Source organism: Danio rerio, chromosome 13 (genome assembly GCF_052040795.2).
Source record: "Danio rerio strain M-AB ecotype USA chromosome 13, GRCz13ab, whole genome shotgun sequence".
NCBI lineage: Eukaryota > Metazoa > Chordata > Actinopteri > Cypriniformes > Danionidae > Danio > Danio rerio.
In genome coordinates, this window is record NC_141033.1 from 4,311,386 (window position 1) to 4,338,837 (window position 27,452).

General features: G+C 34.8%; 1 protein-coding gene across 6 annotated transcripts in view; it reads left to right on the plus strand.

The window, feature by feature from the left end:
- Window positions 1–23,928, plus strand: part of sft2d1 (SFT2 domain containing 1) — a 34,529-nt gene extending 10,601 nt beyond the window's left edge. Inside the window, exons 4-9 of one of the 6 annotated variants that reach the window (XR_015504994.2) lie at window positions 1,198–1,279; window positions 3,485–3,520; window positions 3,610–3,668; window positions 9,974–10,003; window positions 21,870–22,134; window positions 22,288–23,928. Coding sequence is in view for 1 of the 6 variants with exons in the window: in NM_200372.1 (NP_956666.1) it covers window positions 1,198–1,279; window positions 3,485–3,520; window positions 3,610–3,668; window positions 9,974–10,003; window positions 21,870–21,909 (247 nt within the window). In the remaining 5 variants the exon portion in view is untranslated. 6 annotated transcript variants of the gene reach the window in all.
- The last annotated feature ends 3,524 nt before the right edge of the window (window positions 23,929–27,452 follow it).

Sequence of the window (27,452 nt, forward strand, 5' to 3'; positions counted from 1 at the left end):
TAATAAATTGAGACAAAATATTAAAAACTACACTTCTTGGTATTTAATCACACAATCTTGAATCAGGTCCGTCAACTATTTGCAGTATTCTGTGGATTAGCCGGATTTAAAATCAATATACTATATAATCTCAAACCAGAGGACATGATTTTCAGTGACAAAATGTATCACGTTCCTATGTTTTTAGAAAAATATGGATGAAAAAAAAAAGATTGCCGATTTACTAAAGTAGCCACTTGTAAATGTGAGTAAGCCCCGGTATTTATTAATGATTTTAGAATTTTCTTTTTCATTTAGATGGATGGATGGATAGATAAACAGACAGACAGGCTAACAGACATGCAGTTAGATAGATTGATGGATGGATGGAAGGATGGATAGGCAGATAGATAGATAGACAGACTGACAGACAGACAGAGACAGACAGACAAAAAGAAAGAAAGAAAGAAAGCAGATTTAGTCTCTTATTTCCAGTCACCTGAGCATGTTAGATGTCTTATTTTTAAATGTCAGTGGCCCTAAATTTCTGCTCTTGTAGGAAAGTGGATGACATCATGGCTGGATAATGCATTAGTGTTTCTGTGATCTAATAAGTGTTTACGGTTGCTTGAGTAATGCAGGGGAGATGGGTTCAGCCCCCTGAGACCTGCACACAGACCATCTACTCTCAGGCTCAGTCACTATGATTCCAGACGATTTTGCTGATGTCTCACAGCGTAAATTAATAATAATAAAAGCTTATATAGATTCGGGAATTATGCTAATTAGTGTCTTTTGTGTCCGTCTCTGAAATGAAAATCAATTGGATGGTGTTTTTTGCAAGTGCTACCAACAAAAGGAGGATTGGGGTAGCATAACATGATACTGGAAACATTTATATTGCGATATTTGGTTTTTCTGCCATATATTTTGAGATAAATACATTTCACAAGAAAAAGAATTCATAATATTTGGCTAATTGTGATTATTCTGCATAATAGTATAATTACAAGCACAGATAAATACAAAAAGAGCAAAGATACTAATGAAATAAACAGTGCTTTTCTAATTTTATATATAATAATCCATAAATGTTTAGGAAATTGTCAGCAAGGTATTTAGCCTTTGGTTACTTCTGCACCACCTTTAGCATTACCAGATGTAATGGATAGATGTGGTTTGTAAATTGGTCTCATTGTTTGTCCCTGTTCTTCACAGCACCTGTTTCCTGATGGGTCCAGTTAAACAGCTGAAGCGTATGTTTGAGCCCACTAGGCTTATAGCCACCATTTTGGTGCTGGTAAGATCATAATAAGAGCATCTAGCACACCACACTGATAAGAAAAGACATTTTGAAAAGGCAAATTTAACCTCACAGCAGAATAGTTGACTCACCATTATTGGATGGTCTTATATGTTTAAATATATATATATATATATATATATATATATATATATATATCCTATAATATTTTTTCTTCTGGAAAAAGTCTTATTTGTTTTATTTCGGCTAGAATAAAAGCAGTTTTTAATTTTTTAAAACCATTTTAATGTCAATACTATTAGCCCCCTTAAGCTATTTTTCCCAATTGTTTACAGAACAAACCACTGTTATACAATGTCTTGCCTAATTCCTTATAACTGGTTGGGCTTTAACAACTGCAATCAAGCCTTTTCAATAACTTGCAATGAGTCTGTGACAGCGCTGTGGAGGAATTTATGCTTGTCTCGGGCATAATGGCAGCCTAGGCAAGGTAAATGGATTGCTTTGGCCTTTTTGCAGTCAGAAATCTGGATGGTCTTAAGGGGACCACAAGGCATTAAGAGATCTGCTGCTGTAATCCAGGAAAGTCATGGCCAGTCTTTGTGTCACTATATCTTATAATTTTATTTTGGTCTGCACAATATAAAGCAAATTTCTAAGCAAACTATGATATGATTTCTAAATGCCAAATTTGCCACATACAACCAAAATTATAATAAACTTACTATAAGAAATCTTTTAAAAATACTTATATATTTTTATTTGCGTGCAGTATTTACTTACTGTTACACAATTTGGTGATTGGAAAGATTTTTTTTGTTGAAAGTGTCTTATTCGCACCAAGGTTTCAGTTATTTTTAAATAGTTTAATACAGTTAAATTATATATATATATATATATATATATATATATATATATATATATATATATATATATATATATATATATATATATATATATATATATATATATATAAATAATTGTGAAAATATTACTATCTGATAATATGCTACAACCCCAAATCAGAAGTCTGGAAAATGCAAATAAAAAAGCAGTGATTTCTAATTTGACTTTGACTTGTGTTTTATTGCAGATGATATGAACACAAAATATTACATGTTTTGTCTGGTCAATTTCATTGCATATGTAATACATCATTTCCTGTCATTCAGACCTGCAACACATTGCAAAAAAGTTTGGACATGAACAGTTCAGAGCTAGTAATCAGATAAACTGGTTAAATAATGATGTGATTTGAATCAGGTGATGTCAACGGGTGATTGTAATTATAATTTTGTATGAAAGCAGCATCCAAGGAAGGTCTAGTCCTTTAGGAGCAAAGATGGGCTGAGTATCGCCAGTTTCCCAACAAATATGTGAGACAATTATTGAAATGTTTCAAAACAATGTTCCTCTAAGAAAGATAGGAAACCATTTGGATATTTCACCTTCAACAGTGCATAACATTATTACAAAATTCAAGGAATCTGGAGGAATTTCAGTGCATAAAGGATAAGGTCGCAAGACCAAGCTGATCAAACATGATAGATCCGATCCACTAGGTGGCACTGCATCAAGCATCCTCATTAATATATAAGCGAGATCACTAGATGGGTTTAGGACTACTTTGGCAAACCTTTGTCAAGTACCACAATACAGAGTTATGTGCACATATGCCAGTGAAAACGCTACTTTTTCAAAAGGAAGCCCTATGTTAACAGTGTCCAGAAGCACTGTCAACTTTTCTTGTCTCTTTTTCTGATTTGGGGTTGTATATATTTTTATGTACTTTCAAATCCTATTTTTCCCACTGCTGTAAAGCAGATTTTTAGCATCATTACTCCCGTATGTTTCTTCAAAAATCATTCAAATATACCAAAATCAACATCAGACTAAAACTGTATGAGGTTATTCTTATAGAAATTATTTTTCTGTTAAAAAAAAAAAAGAAGAAGAAAATGTTTGATTATTGATTTTTTCCTGAGATGTTATTTATAAAAAAATATGCTGTGCTTAAAAATAGAGCTATTTAATTGCTCTGGATTACCTTTGATGCAAATAATGAGTACTGACTCATTTTACTAAAATCTGGATTAATCCTCTAATGTTTACCCCACCAGCTGTTAACAGGGTCACTGTTTCCACATGTAACGCAAGCAGATACATCCATGAACAATGTTTTGCTGTGCTTTAATAAGAAATTAATCACAGCTTTATAACCTGTGTGTGCTTTTTCTTCAGCTTTTCCTCGTGTTGACGTTATGTGCTGTGTTTTGGGTAAGTTATCTATACAAGCTTTATTTATAATATTCATTTTCTGATATTCACAATGTAAAACAATATTTGTAATTTTTGTTGTTCTGCAGTGGAACAAAAAGGGTCTGGCGATCATCTTCTGCATTTTGCAGTTCTTGGCCATGACATGGTATGTGATCTCAGCCTTATAATAATAAAAATAGTTAAATGATTTGGCAGGGTTTGTTTTAGATGATAATAAAATGATCATTGTTTGATACAAATCTCATAATCATCTGTTTTTCTGTGCTTCATTCGGACCGACTTTAGTTTTATAGTTACGTTTAACAGATTACATGTTAAACATTTATTAATTTTTGTAACTTGAACATCTGATCGTAATAGTACCGTCATAAAGGTGCACTAGCTAAACTTTTATATTTTTTAATTTACAGTAAAAAAAATGCATTTGTGGAATTTTACTGTTAAAAATATGGTAGTAACCTTAAAACAAATGTAAAAATGTTATAGTAAACTACCGTATTTCATTTATTTATAGTGTTATGCACCAGTGTTTTGACTTTGCATCATATAAACATCACATCTTTGTTACACAGACAAAAACACAACTATAATTATATGGAGATGATAAATTAAATAAAATATGGTGAACCAAATAATCATCTCAACTTTCCCACAACCTTTCATCAGAACTTTCCCACAAGCAGAAAAAAATACTAATACACAGAAGGTGTTCAGTGTCATTCAGACAAGATTAAGATTAGGCAAATACATAAAATTAAAGTAATGCAATAAATCCTATATATTAAAAGTAGATGTAACATAAAACACTAATGTCTATACAGTAACTGATAGGAATAAAACTAAAATGAAACTTAGTAATGTCAACAAAAAGCATAAAGTACAGGAAATACTAGGAAAGGTAATTAACCGTTATTTGCCATATATGTTAAGGAAACTTACTGTTAATCAGGTTACAGGTTTTTACTGTCGCATGTTTGCTGTTAAAATCATAGCCATTTTTTACAGTGTGTGTTGTCATGCAAGAAATTCTGGTAAAATCAATTTACAGTTATTTACCGTATGTGTTACCGTAACTGTTACCCAGGTTGCACTTTTTATTTTTTGGCCATTTTTAAAATATTTTTTGCAGTCATAGAAAAACAAAGAACAGACAGACAAACCCATAATAAAGCATTAAATAAAGCATGAAACCAGGGAAAATGGTGACATACAAGACATACAGTTGAGGTCAGAATTATTAGCCCCCCCTTTAACAGAGCAAGGAAATTTTCACAGTATGTCTGATAATGTTTTTTTCTTCCGGCGAAAGTCTTATTTGTTTTATTTCAGCTAGAATTAAAGCAGTTTTTAATTTTTTAAAAACTATTTTAGGGACAAAATTATTAGCCCCTTTAAGCTATATTGGTTTTCGATAGTCTACAGAACAAACCATCATTATACAATAACTTGCCTAATTACCCTATCCTGCCTAGTTAACCTAATTAACCTAGTTAAGCCTCTAAATGTCACTTTAAGCTGTATAGAAGTGTCCTGAAAAATATCTAGTCAAATATTATGTGCTGTCATCATGGCAAAGATAAAATAAATTAATTAATAGAGATGAGTTATTAAAACTATTATGTTTAGAAATGTGTTAAAAAAAAATCTGCTCTCTGTTAAACAGAAATTAGGGGAAAAAATAAACGGGGCTAATAATTCAGGGTGGCTAATATTTCTGACTTCAACTCTATATGACCTACAAAAAAAACAGAAATGGATGTAAAGAAAAAGGAAACTTACAAATCTTCAAAAAAAAAAAAAAGAAAAAGATTTTCTGTTTGTGAAAAAAATTCTTTCCAAATGTAAAGCGGAGGTAAGTGCAGAGTCAGTAAAGAGGGGCCTGACAATTTTTTGGAAATCATGGCCATTTTTTTTTACAGTGTTTGTTTGTGTGTGTGTGTGTGTGTGTGTGTGTGTGTGTGTGTGTGTGTGTGTGTGTGTGTGTGTGTGTGTGTGTGTGTGTACGTTTATATCATAAAGCTCATCCTGGCCTTCCTAACAGGTCAAACACTGAGTTACTCTCGGAGCCAGAGGTCTGACGTGAGCACTTTTTGTAGTGCTGTGCTCTGGGCATCTAAAACAAATTATGCAGGTTGTTCTGCTCTAGCTCTGGAACCCCGCTGTTTGGGCATCTGAACTAATGTACCTGTTAATTAAACCCTGCGTGCTGTTTGTCATCAGTGTCTGGCCGCAGGTTTACAGGCAGGCGGTTGAGACCTTGGCAAGGTGAGAAAGTGGGCTAAATATAGACCAGTTCAGCGTGAGCGATGTGCTGAGTGATTATATATTGTAGCTGTAAATAAATGGAAAAATTATGTTTTTTACTACTGATAAAAGACACTTTACTTGAAGGAGGTGTTCATGACTTATTCATAATCATGATGCTGAATGACACTTTAATATGAATGAGATTTCGTGCATGTTTATGACATCTGTCGTTCAGTGTCATTCATTCAGTTGTCATTTAAATGCAAATGTAACACTGTTTGAGATGTCTTTGTCATGACAACTTGACATTACCAATAAATCCGTCATAACCATGTCATAAACATGGTTGTCATGAGGCTATTATAATTGCATGAATATTATAACAGCATCCTTTATATATATATATATATATATATATATATATATATATATATATATATATATATATATATATATATATATATATATATATATATACTTTTATTTTATTTATTTTTTTTAACCTCAACTATAGTCGTAAAAATAAAATGTGTAATTTAAAATGTGATTAAGTGTTATTAATATTAATGACACTGTCCTAAAATGAATTGACAGAGTATTGACAGCGATGTATGAACGGTTCACACAAAAGTTACGGAATTACCTTATCTATTAGGGACAGGATACAGTGACAGGTATATGCTATTAAACTGAAGAGAAATTAATCTGGCTACTAACAAGTAGATCAGTCAGTGATTGAGTGAATGTTCCAGGCTTTTGTAATATGAGCGGGGTGATAAGCAACAGGTGAAGGTGATTAGTATTCTGGTGATTGGGGCTGTGCAGATGCAGTGAACAAATCTGAAGGATTCCTGACAATTAAAGTATTTTATTACAGTAATTAATTTTAGGTTTCGATTTAGGTTAGGTTTTCTATTTGCAGCAGACAGACGTCAAATCAAAGAGTTTTTAGGACTTTATGAGATACAGCAGTGCTCTCCAATAGCGATTATACAGGTGCGGATACATCTGTACCACTCGATCTGTGCTACTCTGTTCTCCAGTGTTTTCATGTTGCTAAGTTAACCAGGTGTTGTTGTGCTGGATGTTGTTTTCCTGTCTGACCTTCGTAGATACGAGATGTAAATAAATCGCCCATCAAAAAGGCAGAGTTCTAGAACATGCTCACCAAATGCATAATCGCTATGGACCAATGGCAGCTCGAAGTGTTAAAGAGAGTCAAAACAAACTCCGCCAAAAGTTTGCTTCGAGCTGTTTGAAACTGCTGAAACAGACTCAAAATTAACTTTGTTTCAGCCAAATTGTCACATTTCAGTTCATTTTTCAATCTTGTTTGAAGTATACCAGGGCCTTTAGGTTGTCACCACTGAAAACTGAGTATTAACTTAACAACTAAGTTAACTTAGTTAAGACCATAGGCTGGCATATTGCAAATGTGAGCATTGTTTTTCTGTGTTTTTTCATAGACTGTTGAAAATATGGATGTAGTGTCTGTGAGGCCACATCCTCAATTATGGAGAATTGTTAATGCTATGTTCACACCAGACGCGGATGAAGCATCAAGCCTGAGTGATTTACATGTTAATTCAATGCTAAGATGCAAATAGACATCCTGCGGCATGAATGAGGCTGTGCGAATAGCACAATTTGCACGAATGAAGCAGCGCGAGTGAATCGTTTTTCGTGTTTGATGCACGAACCACTCGAGTTGGAAAATCTGAACTTTAACAGACATTTTGCGCCTTATTAACCAATCAGGAGCTTGCTCTTGTAGGGGTGTGATTATGACGTAATACCTGTTGTTGGTGTCCCAAGGGGAAGTTCTCTTGCCGACACCAGAGAACAATTCATCAAACTGGGCTCAGCTCAGTGTGAAGCGCCGCTGAAAGCTTCCGTTATCCAGGTATAGTTTCTGGAGGAGTTGATAGACTCACAAAGCTGGGTGCACTTCTGAAATCAGGATCTAGTGGACAACACTGAGCTAATCTCCACTGTTTTTCAGCCTTCCTAAAGCACATAAAGCACAGCTACTCTCAATAAAATTCATGTCAGCCATTTAGCAATGAAGCTAGAGTCAGAGGGCAGATAGAAGCCCCACCAATTATATGAATCTGTGTCTATTGTGAAATGAATTTGATGCCCGAATGAAGCAAGTAAACTCAAAATGTTTATGCGTCTATTTACGTGTGCTGCGTCTGGTGTGAACACAGCTTAAGACTTAATATTAATGAAATGGATGAGTTATAAAAAAATTCACCCCTCTCACAGTTGTCATGAAGGGTAATATAAGATACATACACCAAATTATTTTTTTGTACCAGACTGTAACCCCCTTTTTTCTGCTGTAAAGTTGTCCATTTTAACATTGGAGTCAATAGAAATGTGCTCTGTTTTGCAGCCTTCCCCCTCGGCCTTTCAATTAATTGCAGTTTCAGTTATTTCTGCTTTAGCTTCACAAGTATGAACGCAGGTTTTTTTTATACACTTTGATATTTAAAACGTTGCAGATATTTACAATTACAAACAGCTATGTTAAATATTAAATGAAAGATAATATTCAAAGAATAATAATGGAGCACTTTAAACTCCAGCACTCATCTTGGTCTGTATTGTTCATCTAAAGAACATGAATGATACTTAATCCTTCGGTTTGTTCACAGTTACATAACAGACCTCTTAAAGACTATTCAGTGTAGTATAACCGTGCCACTAAAGTAGCTAAGCAGAGCAGAAGAAACCATCTGATCCTCTAAGTGTGTCCTCTTTGCTTGGATACAAGAAGCACACAGGTGCAGAACCAAATGGACAGGGCTCACCGTTTCACTCCATCAAACAAGAGAAGAATCCTAAATGTTTGTGGGGAGATTTGTATCTGCTGCATTAAATCTAAAAAGCTTCCTTAATATGCATTGCACAAGCATAGTTTCACTGTTAAGAACTCGTAAAGGGAAGCTCTTCAATGCTTGGTAAAGCTTTGTTTTAAACATTTAAGAGTGTTTTCACACTGTTTTTGATGTTTGGTTCAGATCAAACGTGTTTAATTGCTCTGTTAGTGCGGTTCATTTGATTAACTGTGAGCACTGACATGAACCTTGACAGAGACCATTGAAATGGTCTCTAGAGGAGTTCAGCTGAAATATGAATGCAACACTGGATCTAATCTAAGCAATCCAAAAATGATAATTAATGTCACAGGTTGTGACCATGATAAGGACAGAATGTTCAAGCATGCCTGGTTTTGTTTCGTGTGTGTGTGTTTGTGTGTGTTTAGTTGCCCAGTGCAGTTCAACAATGGCTTTTGAAACTTGTAGGACATCTTCATGACTTCTAAACAACAAGTACATCAGTACACATGCAATAAAGATCAAAATTAGAGAACATGTAATTTCCCATACACTAAAAAAAATGTCTGCAAAATTTTTGCAAAGGATTTATTTGTGTTAATTTTAAGCAAACAAATTAAATGTATTAATGTTTAACTTAATTTGTTTGTTTAAATCCAGCCCAAACTAATTGTTTACAACTATTTAACTTTAAAATATTTTAGTAAATTCAAGGAACATCTTTGAGTATTTTTTTCAGTGTATATTGAGTAACACATAATGAGAATGGTGTCAAAAAATTTCAACTGTATAATGTAAAGGTATGAAAATTTCATAAAACATATACAGTATAGTGACCAAAATGATGACTGTTACCTTATTTAATTCAATTCATCTTTATTTCTACAGCTTTATTACATTGATAAAATTGATTGTGTCAAATCTGCTTAACTTATTGTGGATATGAGCTGAAAATGTTCAAAAACAAATCTGAACGTGAACAAACAACAAATAAAATGTGAAGCTTTATGCAATTTTGTGACAAAAAAAAAACAGGATCCCAGGAACCAGGGAAAATTAATTTATTCATCTAGTCCACATAAAATTTGTCAAAAGTGACAATAAAGACATTTATAATGTAAAAATTGTATATTTTAATGTATATTTTAGGTTTGTTCATGATAGCATGTTCACATACAATGCAGTGCACTGCATCTACAGTATCATTACATCATTTCATTATTTTAAAAGCAAGCTGTAACTTGAGTCTATGACGTGCTCATGGATTAAGTCTTATTTCAGATTGTTTGTTTTTGAATCTAAGTTAAGCTTTTAATGGGGCATTAGGTATTAACACTGCTTTTGTGTGTTTTTTTTTTAGGTACAGCATTTCCTACATTCCTTTTGCACGGTAAGAAAATATCTCCTTGATTTTACATTTTATAATATTTCTTTTTCATAATTGCATCAAAAATCTTACACTTGAAAGTAGTAACATTTAGTTATTTTAGTTTGAATCATTTAGACTGTACAACAGAGAGTTTCAGCACTGAAATCCATTTGAAGTCAGAATGATTAGCCCTCCTGTGAATTTCTTTTTCAAATATTTCCCAAATGATGTTTAACAGAGCAAGGATTTTTTCACAGTATTTCCTATAATATTTTTTCCTCTGCAGAAAGTCTTATTTCTTATGTTTTTGCCAATTTATTTATTTTTATAGACATTTTAAGGTCATTAATATGAGCCCCTTTAAGCAAATATTGTTCTTTGATTGGCTACAGAACCAACCGTTATTATACAATGACTTGCCTAATTACCCAAACCTGCCTACTTAACCCAATTAAGCCTTTAAATGTCACTTTAATCTGAATACTACAATAGTATCTTGAAAAATATCTAGTAAAATATTATCTACTGTTATCATGATACAGATAAAAGAAATCAGTTATTAGAAATGAGTTATTAAAACTATTATGTTTATTAAAATGTCTTGAAATAAATATCTTCTCTCCGTTAAACAGAATTTAGGGAAAAAATATAAAGGGGGCCTAATAATTCAGAAGGGCTAATAATTCAAGAGGGCTCATAATTCAGGAGGGCTAATAATTCTGACTTTAACTGTATGTTTGAGCTGTTGTAAAACAGCTCAGTGAGAGGTTGTGAATCACATTGATTTTTGTACAACTGAGTTCTGTGTTGCTTGGCAACCAGTTTTAAAATGGTAAAAAAGGAAACAAATTTGTATATTTAAACAGTTTGTTGTTTTAGTGCTGCAACTACTTAAACCTGATGGTATATTGTGTGCGTAACGCTGAAGTTAACTGTAAAAAATGGCTGACTCCATACTATATTATATGGCTGCATGAGACTGGAAGAATATGCAGTATTGTTAAGTATTGTGAAAACCATATTTCTGATGTAACATTTTCTCAAAAAATTTCTATTAAAAAAAAATGTAATGTTTTAAATTATTGATTTATATTATGATACAATGTTAACGGGTAAAAGTGGGGTTGCGCTTATTCTCGTAATGAGTTATGTTTTGAGAAATAAACCAATCAGAGTCTCATCTCCTTCCTTTTAAGAGTAAGGTGTGTCTCGCCATGCTGCATTTGATATTTACATGGCAGACTTCGTAAGTGGAAAAACGGAACGCTTCACTATTAAGAAAACGGTTAAACCGAGCATCTGCAGCGCGAGGATGAAGAACGAGCCTCCTCCATTCAGCCTCTTTACGTTCACTCTTTACTCCTTTACTTTTCCCTTTAAGAGTCAGTTGTGTTGCAGCATGGTGCATTTGATATTTACATGGCAGACTTTGTAAGTGGAAAAACTGAACGCTTCACTAGTGAGAAAACGGTTAAACAGAGCATCTGCAGCACAAGAATGAAGAACAAGCCTCCTCTGTTCAGCCACTTTACTTTCTAGTAAAGCTAGGTCAGTTGGCATTTCTTTGTGGAGTTTGCATGTTCTCCGCGTGTTCCTCTGGGTGCTCAGGTTTCCCCCACAGTCCAAAGACTGTATAAACTAAATTGACTGTAGTGTATGAGTGTGTATGGGTGTTTCCCAGTACTGGGTTGTGGCTGGAAGGGCATCCGCTGCAAAAAAAAAAAAGTTGGTGGTTTATTCCGCTGTAGATACCCAAGGTAAGCTGAAGGAAAATTAATGAATGAGCACACATCTGCTATGCATATATTACATATACCTTTATCGCAATGACGATAATTTTGCGATATATTGTGCAGCCCTATTAGATTAGTTCAAATGCCAGGAGAAATCCTAGTTAACTTGAGTGGAAGTCATAAATTTGTCTCCAAATGGTAGCCTGTCAGACTGTGAGATCCTCTTTCAGTTTATGTTTGTTGGGTGGGATTGGGTTGTGTACACATTGAGAGCTCAATTCCCTCAATGAAAACATGTTGTTATTTACTCACGGCCTTGCGGCTGTTGGCCTTCACCATATGGCATTTAATCCCCTACCGGAACTCGATGCTCTCCCAGTGCTGCTTGTTTTCCACCTCCTCATCTAGAGGCCCGTGAAGTTCTTTGTCTAGCTAAACAAAAGTCATCTAATCTCTTTATATTTATTAATTGTTTAATAAATAATTAATCTTACTTGAGATAGATGAAAGTGTCTTTTACCTGGGAAGAATTTCCGGACTGTTAAAATTAAAGGCTGTTAATATTGCAGGAAACAAAATACAATTGAAGTAAGAATTATTATTACAGAATTATTAGTGTTATTAGCCCCTTTTTTTTCTCCCTAATTTTTGATTTATTTCAACACATTTCTAATCATAATTGTTTTAATAACTTATTTCTAATATCTCACTCTTTTATGTTTACCATGATGACAGCACATAATATTTGACTAGATATTTTTCAATATACTAGTATTCAGCTTAAAGTGACATTTAAAGGCTTAATTAGGTTAATTAGGAAAATTAGGGTAATTAGGCAAGTCATTGTATTGTAGCCAATTCAAAAATATTGCTTAAGATGGCCAATAATATTGACCTTAAATAGTAAAAAAAAAAACTCTTATTCTTACCGCAATAAAACAAACAAGACTATGTTCAGAAAAAAAATATCATAGGAAATACTATGAAAAATTCCTTGCTCTGTTAAACATCATTTGGGAAATATTTGGAGAAAAAAAAAATCACTGGAGGGTCTTAATTTTGACTTTAATGAGTTCAATGAAACAAGGTGAAAAGTCCATCTCGGTTTGGGGCTGTATTTATAGCCAGTTGTGATGGCATTATTAGCCCTTTTCACAAAGTAATACCAGTAAGAATACGTAAAATTACCAGAGCATGTTTACCGGTCAATAACAAATGCGCTGTTCACACTGTCAACTTTTTCAAGAATTTACACATCCATTACAAAATACAGTGAAATTCTGACATCATTAACCAGAAATGATTTCTAAACTTGTATTAGTAAACAGTAATTAGCACAAACAATAATCGCTTTCCGCTGGTTTAAGCCCCGGCTGGGTCAGTTGACATTTCTGTGTGGAGTTTGCATGTTCTCCCCAGGTTTCCTCCGGGTGCTCCGGTTTCCCCCACAGTCCAAACACATGCGCTATAGGTGAATTGAATAAGCTTAATTGGCCTTAGTGTATGTGTGTGAATGTGAGAGTGTATGGGTGTTTCCCAGTGTTGGGTTGCGGCTGGAAGGGCAAAAAATTGACAGTCCTTTTGCATACACCCTATAAACGGAAAACAACAGTGAATCACAAAGTACTGAAACTGTTAATTAACGGATTTTGTTACAGTGCACAACAACAATAGCTCCTTTTTAATATATATATACCGGTAATTTTCCTGAAAGGTCTGTATGTGTGAACAAACTCTTTTTGAAAATACCTGAAAATTTGTTCCGGCTATTTTCCAGAAAGAGAAATTGTAACATTACTGGTAATTTGCCGGAACGCTGCGCTGTGTGAACGCATAAGGAAAATTGTCGTAAAGATTGCGTTCACGTCTAGTACGCGCTGACGTGAGACGTCTACTCCAGCCAGTCAGAACACTCGGATGCATTCACATCCGCGCTGTTTATGAGGATGAAAGCCTGTGAATATTTTTCCAGACACATTTAGCTGCTGGATGTTAGTCAGATAACATTTCTATGTTCCTTCTTAATGCCAACTGTGGAAATAATTATCGTTAAGATGCTTATACGATAAGCTGTGTTTTGTTTACCTTCAAGCTCTGACGCGTCTTCACGTAAAGCTGCCGGTGAGCGCCAGCACACACACATATTATGTACATCTCGACATGTGAAAGTGTTTTTTATCGAAGTATCGATTATTCATCCACGGAGTTTGTAATGTAGTCAAATGTTTACAAATATAAGCCCAGCCATTTAGAGCTCATTTCTGGATAATGATGTCAGAATTTACTGCTATATTGGAATGGATGTGTGAATGGACTTTTTTGGAAAAATACCGTAACATCCGTGCCTGTGTGAACAGCACTGTTTTAAATTTACCAGTAAAGTAATTTCCGAAATTTTCCGGATATTTACCGATGTCACTGTGTGAAAGGGGTTAATGTCTGTTTGCAGTGAGGGATCATTTCAGAACATTTCAAATCATTCAGATGTCACAGATGGTCGACTTCAAATGTTTTTCCACTTTTTCTTCCATGTTTGGTGCATCTTTATTCACGTGCTGTCTGTCAGGCTACACTTGTTTACGATTATTGAAAATCACAAAAAATCGAAACTAAATATCAAAAACTAAATAGAAATGTGTTTACAATACATACAATACAACAATACATCCCCTGGAACGCCAAGCATCATTTCATTATCTAGTAAAGAATGTATGGTAACACTTTACATTAAGGTTCATTAGTTAATGCATTTACTAACATGAACTAATCATGAACAACACATGTACAGCATTTATTAATCATAATTGAACATTTACTAACGGATTATTAACATTTAAGTCCATGCTTGTTAACATTAGTTAATGCACCATGAGTTAACATGAGCTAACAATGAACTACTGCATATTCATTAACTAATGTTAACTAACGTAAACAAATACAGTAGCAGATGTATTGTTCATGTTAGTAAATGCATTAATTAACATTTACCTAATGAACCTTATTGTAAAGTGTGACCGAATGTATTTAATATTTAGCATCCCTCGCTGCGGCAGACAACCCCCTTCTTTTCCTGCCAGAGGTGCTTGTGCGTGTTTCTGATGGATTCTGACAGCCAGGACGCCCCATCCCCCAAACCTGATGCCCTCCCTGCTCGAGGAACCTCTCGAAAAGACGAAAACAATTCCTCCTGAATGATTCCCTCTATATACCACCATAAATGGAAAGATGAGCCCCCAAACCCTTGACTCATCTCTCCATTTATCTAGAGCTGGATTATTATTGGATGACCCTCTCACTGTTGTTTCATTGTTGCTTGTTTTCCTAGAAATAGCCACACCCTTCAACAAGCTCAGCGCAATGCTGTTATTGAGTGGCTTAAAATCATCAGTTAAGGCTCTTTTCATTGTGTTTTGCCTGGATTAGCATGAGCTGGCTCCACGTCATAAGTTGTTTATCCTACTTTCTGTTTTGATCATTAGACCGCGCACGTGTGTTTGTTTGTTTTTTGAGCATGGTGCATATTTGCAATCTAATATTGTGCTCATTTAATGCCATTTTGAACTTTAAGCTAATAATTAGTTTCAGTTTCCTTTAGTTTTGCCATTCAAACCATCACAATAAATTGTATTTAGTCATTAATTTTCTTTTCGGCTTAGTCCCTTTATTAATCTGGGGTCGCCACAGCGGAATGAACCGCCAACTTAATATCCAGCATATGTTTTACACAGCGGATGCCCTTCCAGCTGCAATCAATCACTGGGAAACATCCACACACTCTCATTCACACACATACATTACGGCCTGTACTATACTCACCTATTGCGCCTGTCTTTGGATTTGTGGGGGAAACTTGAGCACCCGGAGCAAACCCATGCCAACAAGAGGAGAACATGCAAACTGCATGCCACAGCCATGTCACCCTGCAGCCCAAGACCGGTTACTCACTGAAGCTAAGCAGGGCTGAGCCTGGTCAGTACCTGGATGGGAGACCACTAGGGAACACTAGGTTGCTGTTGGAAGTGGTGTTAGTGAGGGCAGCAGGGGGCGCTCAACCTGTGGTCTGTGTGAGTCCTAATGCCCCAGTAAAAGTGAAGGGGACACTACACTGTCAGTGGGCGCCGTCTTTCGGATGAGACGTTAAACCGAGGTCCTGACTCTCTGTGGTCATTAAAAATCCCAAGGCACTTCTCGTGAAAGAGCAGGGGTGTAACCCCGGTGTCCTGGCCAAAGTCCCTCTATCGGCCCTTACGATCATGGCCTCCCAATCATCCCCTTCCACCGAATTGGCTCTATCACTGTCCCTCCACTCCACCAATAGCTGGTGTGTGGTGAGCGCACTGGCGCCGTTGTCCTGTGGCAGCCGTCGCATCATCCAAGTGGATGCTGCACACTGGTGGTGGTGTGAAGAGACCCCCCCCTCATGATTGTGAAGCGCTTTGGGTGTATGGCCATACACAATAAATGCGCTATATAAATACACATTACATTACATTACATTGCATTACAAACTCCACACAAGCTCTGATGAAAATTGTTACATCAGACCCAGCAAGAACATAAAAACATTAAACACTATAAAACATAATAAATAAACTTTTGTAATTTCATAAATATATAAAAATATAGTTATATAAGACGCTGTGTCGTAGTTGGGGCATAGCATGTGTGTTTGGATATAACTCAGTTTTTTTACCACACATCAAGTATTTAATTATGTGTAGGCTAATGGATGTCTGTGCGTACAACACATTTTCCTATCCATGAGAGTGAAAGTGAAAGTAATGAATGAGGAGGCTCATTCTCTCATCCTCGCTCTGTAGATGCTCTGTTTAACTCTATTCTTACTAGTGAAGCATTGAGTTTTTCCACTTGCAAAGTCTGCCATGTAAATAGCAAATGCGCCGTGGTGCGATGCAACTTTGAGCCACTGAGATGAGACTCTGATAGGTTTATTCTTAAAATACACCTATTACTCATTAAGAGAATAAGCTCAACACTGTTAGACCATGCGCCACGGCGCAAAGCAGATTTTTTCCGTCCTTAAAATAGCAAAAGTGGATTCTGTCATGCCTTCAATGCTTTTGCACCCTGGCTTTGACCTTTGCGCATTTATCGTCAAAATAGAGCCCCCAGAGCAGGGGTGTCCAAACTCTGTCCTTGAGGGCCAGTGTCCTGCAGAATTTAGCTCCAACTTGTCTCAACACACCTGCAAGAATGTTTATAGAAAGCCTAGTAAGAGCTTGATTAGCTAGCCCAGGTGTGTCTGATTGGGGTTGGAACTAAACTTTGCAGGACACCGGCCCTCGAGGACAGAGTTTGGACATGCCTGCCCTAGAGTTCCTGAAGCCAGCCCCCAGAGGCGAGTTGATGAATTGCGGTTTCAATTACTTCCATATTGGCTTCACGAGAGAGAGCAGGAGGTTGCGCTGTAGAAATGCTAAGGCATTTTTGTTCTTTCTTTTTTAAATGAAATAGGATATATGCTGAGCTAGTTCTGTTCCTATGCTGATACACTTCCGGTGACCTGTTATTGTGAACCTTTTTCTCATTTTATACGGTTCCTTATACAACATCGATGTTGTAATGTAGAGGTGTGAACCTATACTGGTCTCACGGTTCGGTTCGGTTACGATTATCATGCCATCGATTCGGTTCAATTCGATATCTCGGTGCATCACGGTGCATTGACGATGCTTTCCATATACAGTGTTATATTTTAGGGGGGAGGCTATAACATGCTGCCTGTATAAACACACAGACACACAGCAACACACTGTCTCTCATTCAAACACATTCACAAACATAGACAGCATCAAACAAACAAACACACACACAAACAAACACACTTAAGCCCTTGCAACAGGGAGAGCTCGCGCTGAGCAGAGCAGAAAAACAAAAAAAAAACGGAAAAAATAAGCACTTTTCTGACGGTCCCTTACAGAGAGCTCCTCTCAGCGCGAGCACTGCCGGCTAAAGTAAACGCAGACTGCGAAGGCTTAAACGGAGCAGTGCTCGTAATGTCGAGTGAAAAAAAGAAAGACAGCTGTGAAACATAACCAGCTTTGTCTTTCTGTAGGAAACACACTTTAGATCTTTTTAGGGTAAGCGTTTTTTGAGTTATTGCCGTCTATCACTGAAAGTGTGTCAGGAAAATCGAAAACAAAACCAACTGAAGCGCGCTCATTTCTGGCGCCCCACTGGATATACAGCGCCCCAAGCATTTGCCTATGGTGCCTATGCCACGGGCCGGCCCTGAGTTAGCTGAGTGTTGTAAATAACGGCGCTCACCTCCCTCGCGACAGAGCGCATAGAAGATAAATGACGTCACTACATAATAACCGGTTATGGTTATTACTGAATCGATACCGAATTGTCCGCGTCTGCATCGCGGTGCACTGAAGAAACAATTAATTTTGACACCCCTATTGTAATGTGATTAAAATACATTCAGTTAAATAAACTTTAGCATTTATTTGGTTGATCAAGCGTAAAACGAGACAAAAAGCCGTTTACTCGCACGCGCCCATCAGAATCGGCAGGCTAACGCAGAAGCTCCATTGAATATACTGGGGTAAAATAAATGCTCATATTATAAAGATATGGCGGGGGAAATGTAATTTAATGCAGTGCTTCTTGTACAATCTGAGACCCACTTTAAATTGGATATCACTCAGCTAGTGGAGATCGCTGATTTTTAAAGAAAACAGACCTTAAACGCACAGGATTTTGCATTGCCATTCAATTCGCCGGAAGCGCTTAACCCAGGTTAATGGCAAATTAGAAGTCCTATTAGCATGCTTCGGCATATACCCCATTCTATAGTAATGGACAACAACTTGCCATTTTCAGTACACCTTTACATTGCAAAAAAAAAGGAAATGGGTGCAAAGAGTTACCTACATAATGTTACATAAAATAATGATAAGTAAAATAATACATAACTAAATATAATAAATAAAAAATGACTAGAAGTTTTCCTGTAATTTATACTTTTCCTTTGGCTTAGTCCCTTTATTAATCAGGGGTCGCCACAGTGGAATGAACAGCTTACTTATCCGGCATATGTTTTACACAGCGGTTACCCTTCCAGCTGCAACCCAGTACTGGGAAACACCCATACACACTCATTCACACTCATAAACTACAGCCAATTTAGTTTATTCAATTCACCTGTACCGCATGTGTTTGGACTGTGGGGGAAACCGGAGCACCTGGAGGTAACTCTCACTAACACGGAGAGAACATGCAAACTCCACTGAAATGCCAACTGGCCCAGCCGGGACTTGAACCAGCGATCTTCTTGCTGTGAGGCAACAGTGCTAACCACTGAGCCACTGTTGCCTTATTGGTTGGTAAACATTGTCTTCTGAAAAAAAAAGTATTTGTTAATTAGCTGTGTGGTCTATATAAGTTCCGGCTTATTCAGCCTTTTTCTGAAGGAAATCCACCTGCTGTGCTGGAAAGGCCGTGGCATTCGTTGCACCAATGTTTCATCAGAAAGCAGGGGGAGTTAATCATCATTTATTTATGTGCTGGATGTGCAGTGCTTTTAAGGCCAAACACTAAACGCTCTCCTGATTGCGGCTGCTGTGTGGGTGCCTGCACCGCGGGAGGCATGAGGAGCATCTACAGACGCTCGTCATTTTTTCGTCTTTCTTTTGCTATCTGATTCTCTACTCTTCCTTTTTAACCTTGGCTGTTTTCACGCCTCCTCCACTTCCTGTGAATTTTGAGCGTGACAAAGTCTGCATAGCAACACATTTCGAGAGAGAGGGAGAAGGGTGGAGGCTGAGGCTAGGAGGCACGGTGACCTTGTTCTGCTGTTGCCTTGGAGACCGCGATGGTTACCTCATCCTTACGCTCCAAATCTGAGACGTGTTCAAATATGTCGTCTGTTTGTTTTCATTATCTCATTATTTATTATCAGCTCTGCCATAATGCCATTACTGTTGGTTTGTGTCATAAAGAGTTTTATCTGTTGAACACAAAGGAAGATATTTTGAAGAATGATGACTTCCATCGTAGGAAAACACATACTATGGTCAATGTTTACAGGTTTCCAACATTCTTTAAAATATCTTCTTTTGTGTTCAACAGAAGAAAAAACTCATTAAGGTGAGGAACAATTGTGAGTAAATGGTGACAGGATTTGTAATTTTGATTAAATGATTAAAAGGAAATAGTTGCTTGAATTAGAGTCATCACAATCTATTATATCTGGAAAAAGATTGTGCAGTGGTTTCCTGCCAAAACAAAATAAAATATTCAAGGGCTTCAGCCAGCAAAAAAGAAAACCCCCCATTACAAAGACATCAATTAAATTTGAAAGTGTTAGTTCACTCAAAAATATTAATTCTGCCATAATATACTCACCTTTATACCAAACTAGTTTGATTTTTTAACACAAAAGAAGATATTTTGAAGAATGTTGGAAACCTGTAACTACCTAAACTGTGATCTATCTCTTTAAAACTATAAAGAAATATAAAATGTACACTTTTATATTTGCGTTTTTTAAACTAGTCTGTTTAAAAGGAAATTAATGTGAATTAGAGTCAACACCATCTATCAAATATGCAAAAGATGTGCAATGTTTGCCTGCCAAAACAAAATATGCAAGAGCTTCACCCAGCCACAATGAAGAAGAAAAATCCCCCCAGTACAAATCCTTAAGTTAAAGTTTAATTTAATTATACTCACTCTTGACTTGTTCCAAATTAGTTTGAGTTTTTTTTTGTTCTGTTGAACATAAAAGAAGATATTTTAAAGAATGTTGGAAACCTGTAACCATTGTTTTCAATATTTTTCCCTACTATGCAAGTCAATGGTTACAGGTCTCCATTTTTCTTCCAAATATCTTCTTTTGTGTTCAACTGAAGATAACCACCCTTTTAAGGGTTTGGAACAAGTGTAAGTATATTATGAAAGGATTTTTGGGTGAACTGTCACTTTAAAACATGAGAAAAAACTAAAATGTAGACTCACGTGTGTGCGTTTCTTAAAAATCTAGTCTGTTTAAATAGAAATTAATGCAAACATGAATTAGAGTCATCGCATTTTATCGCTATTAAATCTGGAAAAAGATTGTGCTGTGGTTTCCTGCCAAAACACAAAATAAAATATTAGAACAAAATAAAATGTAAAGAAAAGAAAATCCCCCATTACAAAGAATCCAATTAAATTTGAAAGTGTTAGTCCATTCAAAAATATTAATTCTGCCATCATATACTCACTCTTATTTCAAAGTAGTTAGAATTTTTTGTTCTGTTGAACACAAAAGAAGATATTTTGAAGAATGTTGGAAACCTCTAACCATTGTTTTGCATATTTTTCTCTACTATGTAAGTCAATGGTTACAGGTTTCCAACATTCTTCGAAATATCTTCTTTTGCGTTCAACTGAAGAAAACAAACCTCTTAAAGGTTTGGAACATTTTGATGGCAGGAATTTTAGTTTTGGGTGATCTATCTCTTTAAAACATGAAAGAAATCTAAAATATACAGTTATGCCTTTGGTATTTGTCAGAAGAACTAGTCTGTTTAAATATTTAAAAGGAAGTGAATGTGAATTAGAGTCATCACAATCTATCAAATATGCAAAAAGATCCTAAATTGTTTGCTTGGCAAAACAAAATAAAATATGCAAGAGCTTCACCCGGCGACAATGAAGATAAATCCCCAATTACAAAGACTTAAATTCAATTTTAAAGGGGTAGTTCACCCCAAAATTAAATAAACTCACCTTGACTTGTTCTAAACTAGTTTGAGGTTTTTTCTGTTCTGTTTAATGCAAAAGAAGATATTTTGAAGAATGTTGGAAACCTGTAACTACTGACTTTCATAATATTTTTTCCTACTATGGAAATCAACGGTTACAGCTTTCTGACATTCTTCAAAATATCTTCTTCTTCGTCTAACAAAACAAAACTCGCAAGTCAAAAGTGAGTAAATGGTGGCAGAACTTACATTTTGTGCGTGAACTATCCCTTTAAGGTAATAAACAATGCTAACAGTCAAGTTATAGGTTTATGCAGGATTAAGTATGGATACCTTTATCCATCTGTTACAGTGGATTTTGCTGTGAGCCCCCACCCATATATAATACCCTTTATTGAAGCGTCAATCATAAACATAAATGTGTTGTTGTTTTCACAGGGACGCTGTTATCAAGTGCTGCACCACATGTTTGAGCTAAAGAATCCAGTATTTCCATCTGAAGACGGGTCCTTCATAACGAGAGTAAACAAAAATCAAACAAACAACACCATAAAGGAATTGTTTTTCTTTTATATTAGAATCTGCCACATTTCTTCATGACCTTTTCAAAAGCATGTCATATTTTGTCCTAATTTTAAGTGAATATTGTGTAATATATAAGGGTTAGTTCACCCAAAAGTAAATTTGCTCAATTTAATGCAATGTTTCTCAACCACATTTCTGGAGGACCACCAACACTGTATGTTTTGGGTGTCTTCTTTGTCTGTCACACCCATTACAGGTTGTTCAGTCTCTGCTGATGATCTGATGCTTTGAATCAGATGTGTTTGGATAAGAAGACATGGAAAATGTGCAGAGCTGGTGGTCCTCCAGAAACATGGTTTAGAAACACTGTTTTAATGAACTTCCACTTTTCACAAACCAGTTCGAGTTGCTTTTTTATGTTGAACACCAAAGAAAGCTGGAAACCTGTAACCATTTACTTTCATAGTATTTGTTCTTCATACAATGGAAGTCGATGGTTACTGGTTTTTAACATTTCTCAAACTATCTTCTTTAGTGTTCAACAGTGGAAAGAAACTCTTCAGTGTGAGTAAATGTTCATTTTGGGATGAACTATGCCTTTAAGAGTGAGTTTGTAATATTTGAATAAATTACAAGCCTTACTTTTTTATTTAGATTTATTTAATGTTTTATTTGTCGTTTTACGTATGATCTTTGCCTTTTTATTTCATAATCCGCCACATTTTTCTTCTTCATCATCATCATCATCATCATCATGTGACATGTTTAGTCATAATACCTGTCAAAAGACTTCAAACTCAGTTGTAAGAGCAACACATAATTACTTGACTTCTCGTTTTTCATTTGGAAAAGTTGCAGAAGGTGGATTTTTCTGCTGAATCATCTGTTGAGCTGCATCCCAATCATCACAAATACTGCAGAAGACTTACTGGAACCTGCATGCACCCAAGATTTCACACAAATAAGTCAAGTTTGGTGAAGGAAAAATCATGGTTTGGGGTTACATTTTAGTATAGGGGCGTTTGAGAGATCTGCAGAGTGGATAGCAACATCAACAGCCTGAGGTATCAAGACATTTGTGCTGCCCATTACATTACAAACCACAGGAGAGGCAAATTCTCCAGCAGGATAGCGCTCCTCAGTTCAGCCTCCACATCAAATTTCCTGAAACCAAAGAAGGTCAAGGTGCTCCAGGATTGGCCAGCCCAGTCACCAAACATGAACATTATTGAGCATGTCTGGGGTAAGATGAATCCAAAGAATCTCTATGAGCTCTGGGAGTCCTGCAAGATCACTTTCTTTGCCATTCCAGATGACTTTATTAATCAGTGATTTGAGTCATTGCAGAGATGTATGGATGCAGTCCTCCAAGCTCATGATGGAGTCAGACACAATATTCATTCTGTTTCCACTGCAGCATGAATTTATATTTTATACTGGACATTATTTCTGATACGTTACAAGACTTTAATCTAAGCAAAGTCAGCCCTTACTGTCCTATCTGAATCATTCAAAATCAACTCATGATCATATTTTATTTTGGTGAAATAAGTGTAATCTAGAGGCCTTTGCCATTCATAAAAGCCACTTCTGCTACCAAATGATCAACTAGAAGTCAACTTATTATTTGTTGTTCCTAAAACTTGGATAGGCGACAAGACTTTAGTCAGGCATAGTTTATAATACCTTCTTAAGTTAAGATTGTGTCAAATGTAATATTTGCATATGCATTACATTCATCTCTTTCTATTTACAATTGTTTTATGTAGGATAAATGCTTAACAGCTAATATAATATACTGCCAGTACAAACAGAGTGCAAGAAAGTGCCTTTTTATGATGTTTATGAATGAAATAAAATACTACTGTTCGCTTTTGTACAGAAAAAAATGCATTTCTACCAAATATATATTAACAAGAAAAACGTTTCACATGAGCCTGTGCACCAAATAAATAACTGCTTTGTTCATTTATCATTTTGTACATTCATTTATCTGCTTTTCAGGACGTTAATGTGTTATAATCTTCTGCCGGATGTGTTCAGAATAATGATGTATGTAATGCGCCAGCCCTAGGGCAGCAGAGACAGCTGTCTAACTACACTGAGTCTCACGAGACAGCTGATTCTATCCCATTGTTTTTCTTTCTTTCTTTGTGTCTAATCTATTAAGCGTGTTGCTATTTAATAAACCAGTATAGGATCGCTTCTATATGCATAATCAGGTTTGTTAGTTACCTCTGAGCATCACATGTTTTTTTTTTTTCATGACCCAATAACCTAGTGTGGCTGGTCTGTTTTTAGACTACCTAAGCAAGGAGACTGTGGTACCACGGATGCGGTTTCCATGACAACTGTGCGAGCGCTCCGTTTTCTTGAGCATCCCTCCTCCACTACACACTTCTATGCACATTGCGCATCACGTGTCTGTAATTATTTTGATGAGGGTGTGCGTATATGGCTTTAAAAATACATTAATGGGATAGTTCACCAAAAAAATTAACTCGTTTACGTGATTCTTTCTTCTATTGAACACAAAAGAAGACATTTTGAGTTGAAAATATGTAACCAGAGACTGCCATTGTGGAAATGAACACACTGGAAGTCAATAGTTAGTGGTTTCCAACATTTTTCGAAATATCTTTTTTTGTGTTTAACAGAAGATGGAGATTCATTAAGATTTGAAATAAGTAAATAATGATGGGATTTTCAATTTTGGATGCACTGTCCCTTTAAATCAGAAAGCTTTATATTTAGTGAGGATATGAATTACTGATATGTATATTGATGTCTCTTTTATTTAATTTTTCAATAAAAAATGTAAACAATTAAAACAAAAACCACAGACAATTTTTATTTTAATAATGCCAAAGAGAAGTAAATATTAATAATCAAAAAAAGAGGAAAATTATAAATAAAAAATTAATATTAATAAGAAATTTATAAATTTATTATTAAGAAAAATAATAATAAATAAATAAAGATGATTTGTAAATAATAATTAAATATAAATAATTAAAACAATAATAACAAATAAATCATAGTAACAAAAATCATTATTTAATAAAAAAATAAATAAGAAAATTTATACAAAATAAATTAGAAAAAAATAATGAAGGTTTATGATGTAATAATCAAAAATAAATAAGTAAAATAATAATAAATAAATAAAGTTGGTGGGCATCCGCTGCATAAAAACGTACTGGATAAGTTGGCGATTCATTCTGCTGTGGCGACCACAGATTAATAAAGGGACTAAGCCAACAAGAAAAAATTTATAAAGTTGGCGGTTCATTCTGGTGTAGCGACCCCTGATCATAAGGGTCTAAGCCAAAGGAAAATAAATGAATGACTAATAAATAAATAGGTAATAGAAATAAAAATGATTAATAATAAGAAATGAATGAATTTAAAAAAATTATAATAAATACATATGAAAAAATAGTAATCAAAAATACATAAGAAAAATATTAAATAAGTTAATAATAATAATAAATAATAGTAAAGATATATATAAATAATAAATTAATCATAAAAATAATAAACCTATATTTTCAAAAAGACAATAAAAATATTTTAAATTAATAATCCAAAATAAATAAATAAAATAATAATAATAATAAATATATTAAGAAATAAATACATAAGAAAAATAATAAATATTTTGAAATATGAAGATTTGTAAATTAATAGTTAAAATTGAATACTTTTAATAAAATTAATAATAATAATAATAATAACAAATAAATAATAGTAAATAAAATATGAATAATAAATTAATAAATAAATAAAATAAATAAAATAATAATAATAATACAATTATAATAATAATAATATATTTTAAATATAAAGTGGATTTGTAAATGAATAAATAAAATAAAATATATTTAATAATAATAATAATAATAATAATCAATTGCATGTGCTGTATATGCTATCAGCTCTGAAAATTTCACACTTGGCAGGGCACCACCAGCACCAGCTTGCTAACTCTGCTGACGCCATTAGGGATGAATGGGCTAAATTAGGGTTTTTTTCATATTAACCATTCATTTGCTAGAGTGAAAATGCCGTTTTTATTACTACTATTTTAAATAAACGTATCACTTCAGCCACATAATAACAGAAGAAGTATTTCCTTTCGTGTTTGGCATAAAGTCTTTTAATTTAGTTGAAACCCTCAGATTATTACTTCGAAGTATTTATTAAGATTAAATATTTGGACTAATCCCCCTGATTTGATTCTGAAGGCAATCTGTGGACATTGTTTGTGAAAATGGACATCTGTCTTTTGTGTGCCGCTTAACAGTAAGGATAAGCCTATTGATTTTTACCCTCATTTCACTGGGGCTGAGAGACTTCACAGCGCTGGGTGACAGAACAGCTGTCTCTGTCAACTTATAAATGGCTGGAAAGGAGGGCGACAGATCAATAAGCATGGAGGCTGCGTGTCTTTAACCTCCTCGTTTCTAAGTCAAGGTCGCAGAGGAGAAAATATTGACAATCGGCATTTATAAAACAGTGTTAGTTGGACAATAAAAGTCAATAGGTTAATTTAAACACTTTAAATGTTACTCAAGAGGAGAAAAACAAATGTAGATTTTTGACGCGACGTTGCGTTTTCAGTCACGCATAACAAAAATTGCGACCTTTTTAGTATTTTCACGCAGTTCCTTAAAGAATTGAATATTAATTAAGAAAACACTGGGTTGTTTTTCTTATACTGAGGGCTAATTGGATGTAGTAAAGTAGGCATTTTCATTCGGAAATATCTGAAAATAGGTTTTTCTTTCCTATTTTGACGCAGTTAATAGAGAAACGAAATATAAAATGAGAAAAACAGTGGGCGTGGCTTGTTTTTTCTACTGAGAGCAGATTGGATGTAGTAGAGTAGGCATTTCATTCATCAAAGATCTGGAAAAGGCTTTTAGAAGAGTTATTACAACCTAACAGACTTCAACTCCTCACCATTTCTGTTTGTTGTCCAAACTGACAGTTGGAGGGGCGTGGTTAATTATGTTAGACACGCCCAATACTTCAGACAGACGTAAGCTGAGAATTTTATAAATAATAGTCGTAGAAAAATAAATAGTAAATAAATAGTAAAAATGGTTTAAAAAAAAAAAAAAAATATATATATATATATATATATATATATATATATATATATATATATATATATTGAAAGATAATGAAGATTTGTAAATGAATAATCAAAAGTAAATAAATAACATAAGAATAATAAAATGTATAATAATAAATAAATAAATAAATAAGAAGAAAATTAGAATTAGAAATAAATTGAGTGAAATAAATTATGAGAATTTAATAAATAATAGTTATAGAATATATATATCCAGTTGAAGTCAGAATTATTAGCCCCCTGAATTAATTTGTTTATTTTTTCCCCATTTTCTGTTTAACGGAGAGAAGATTTTTGCAACACATTTCTAAAGGTTAATTAGGTTAACAAGGCAGGTTAGGGTAATTAGGCAAGTT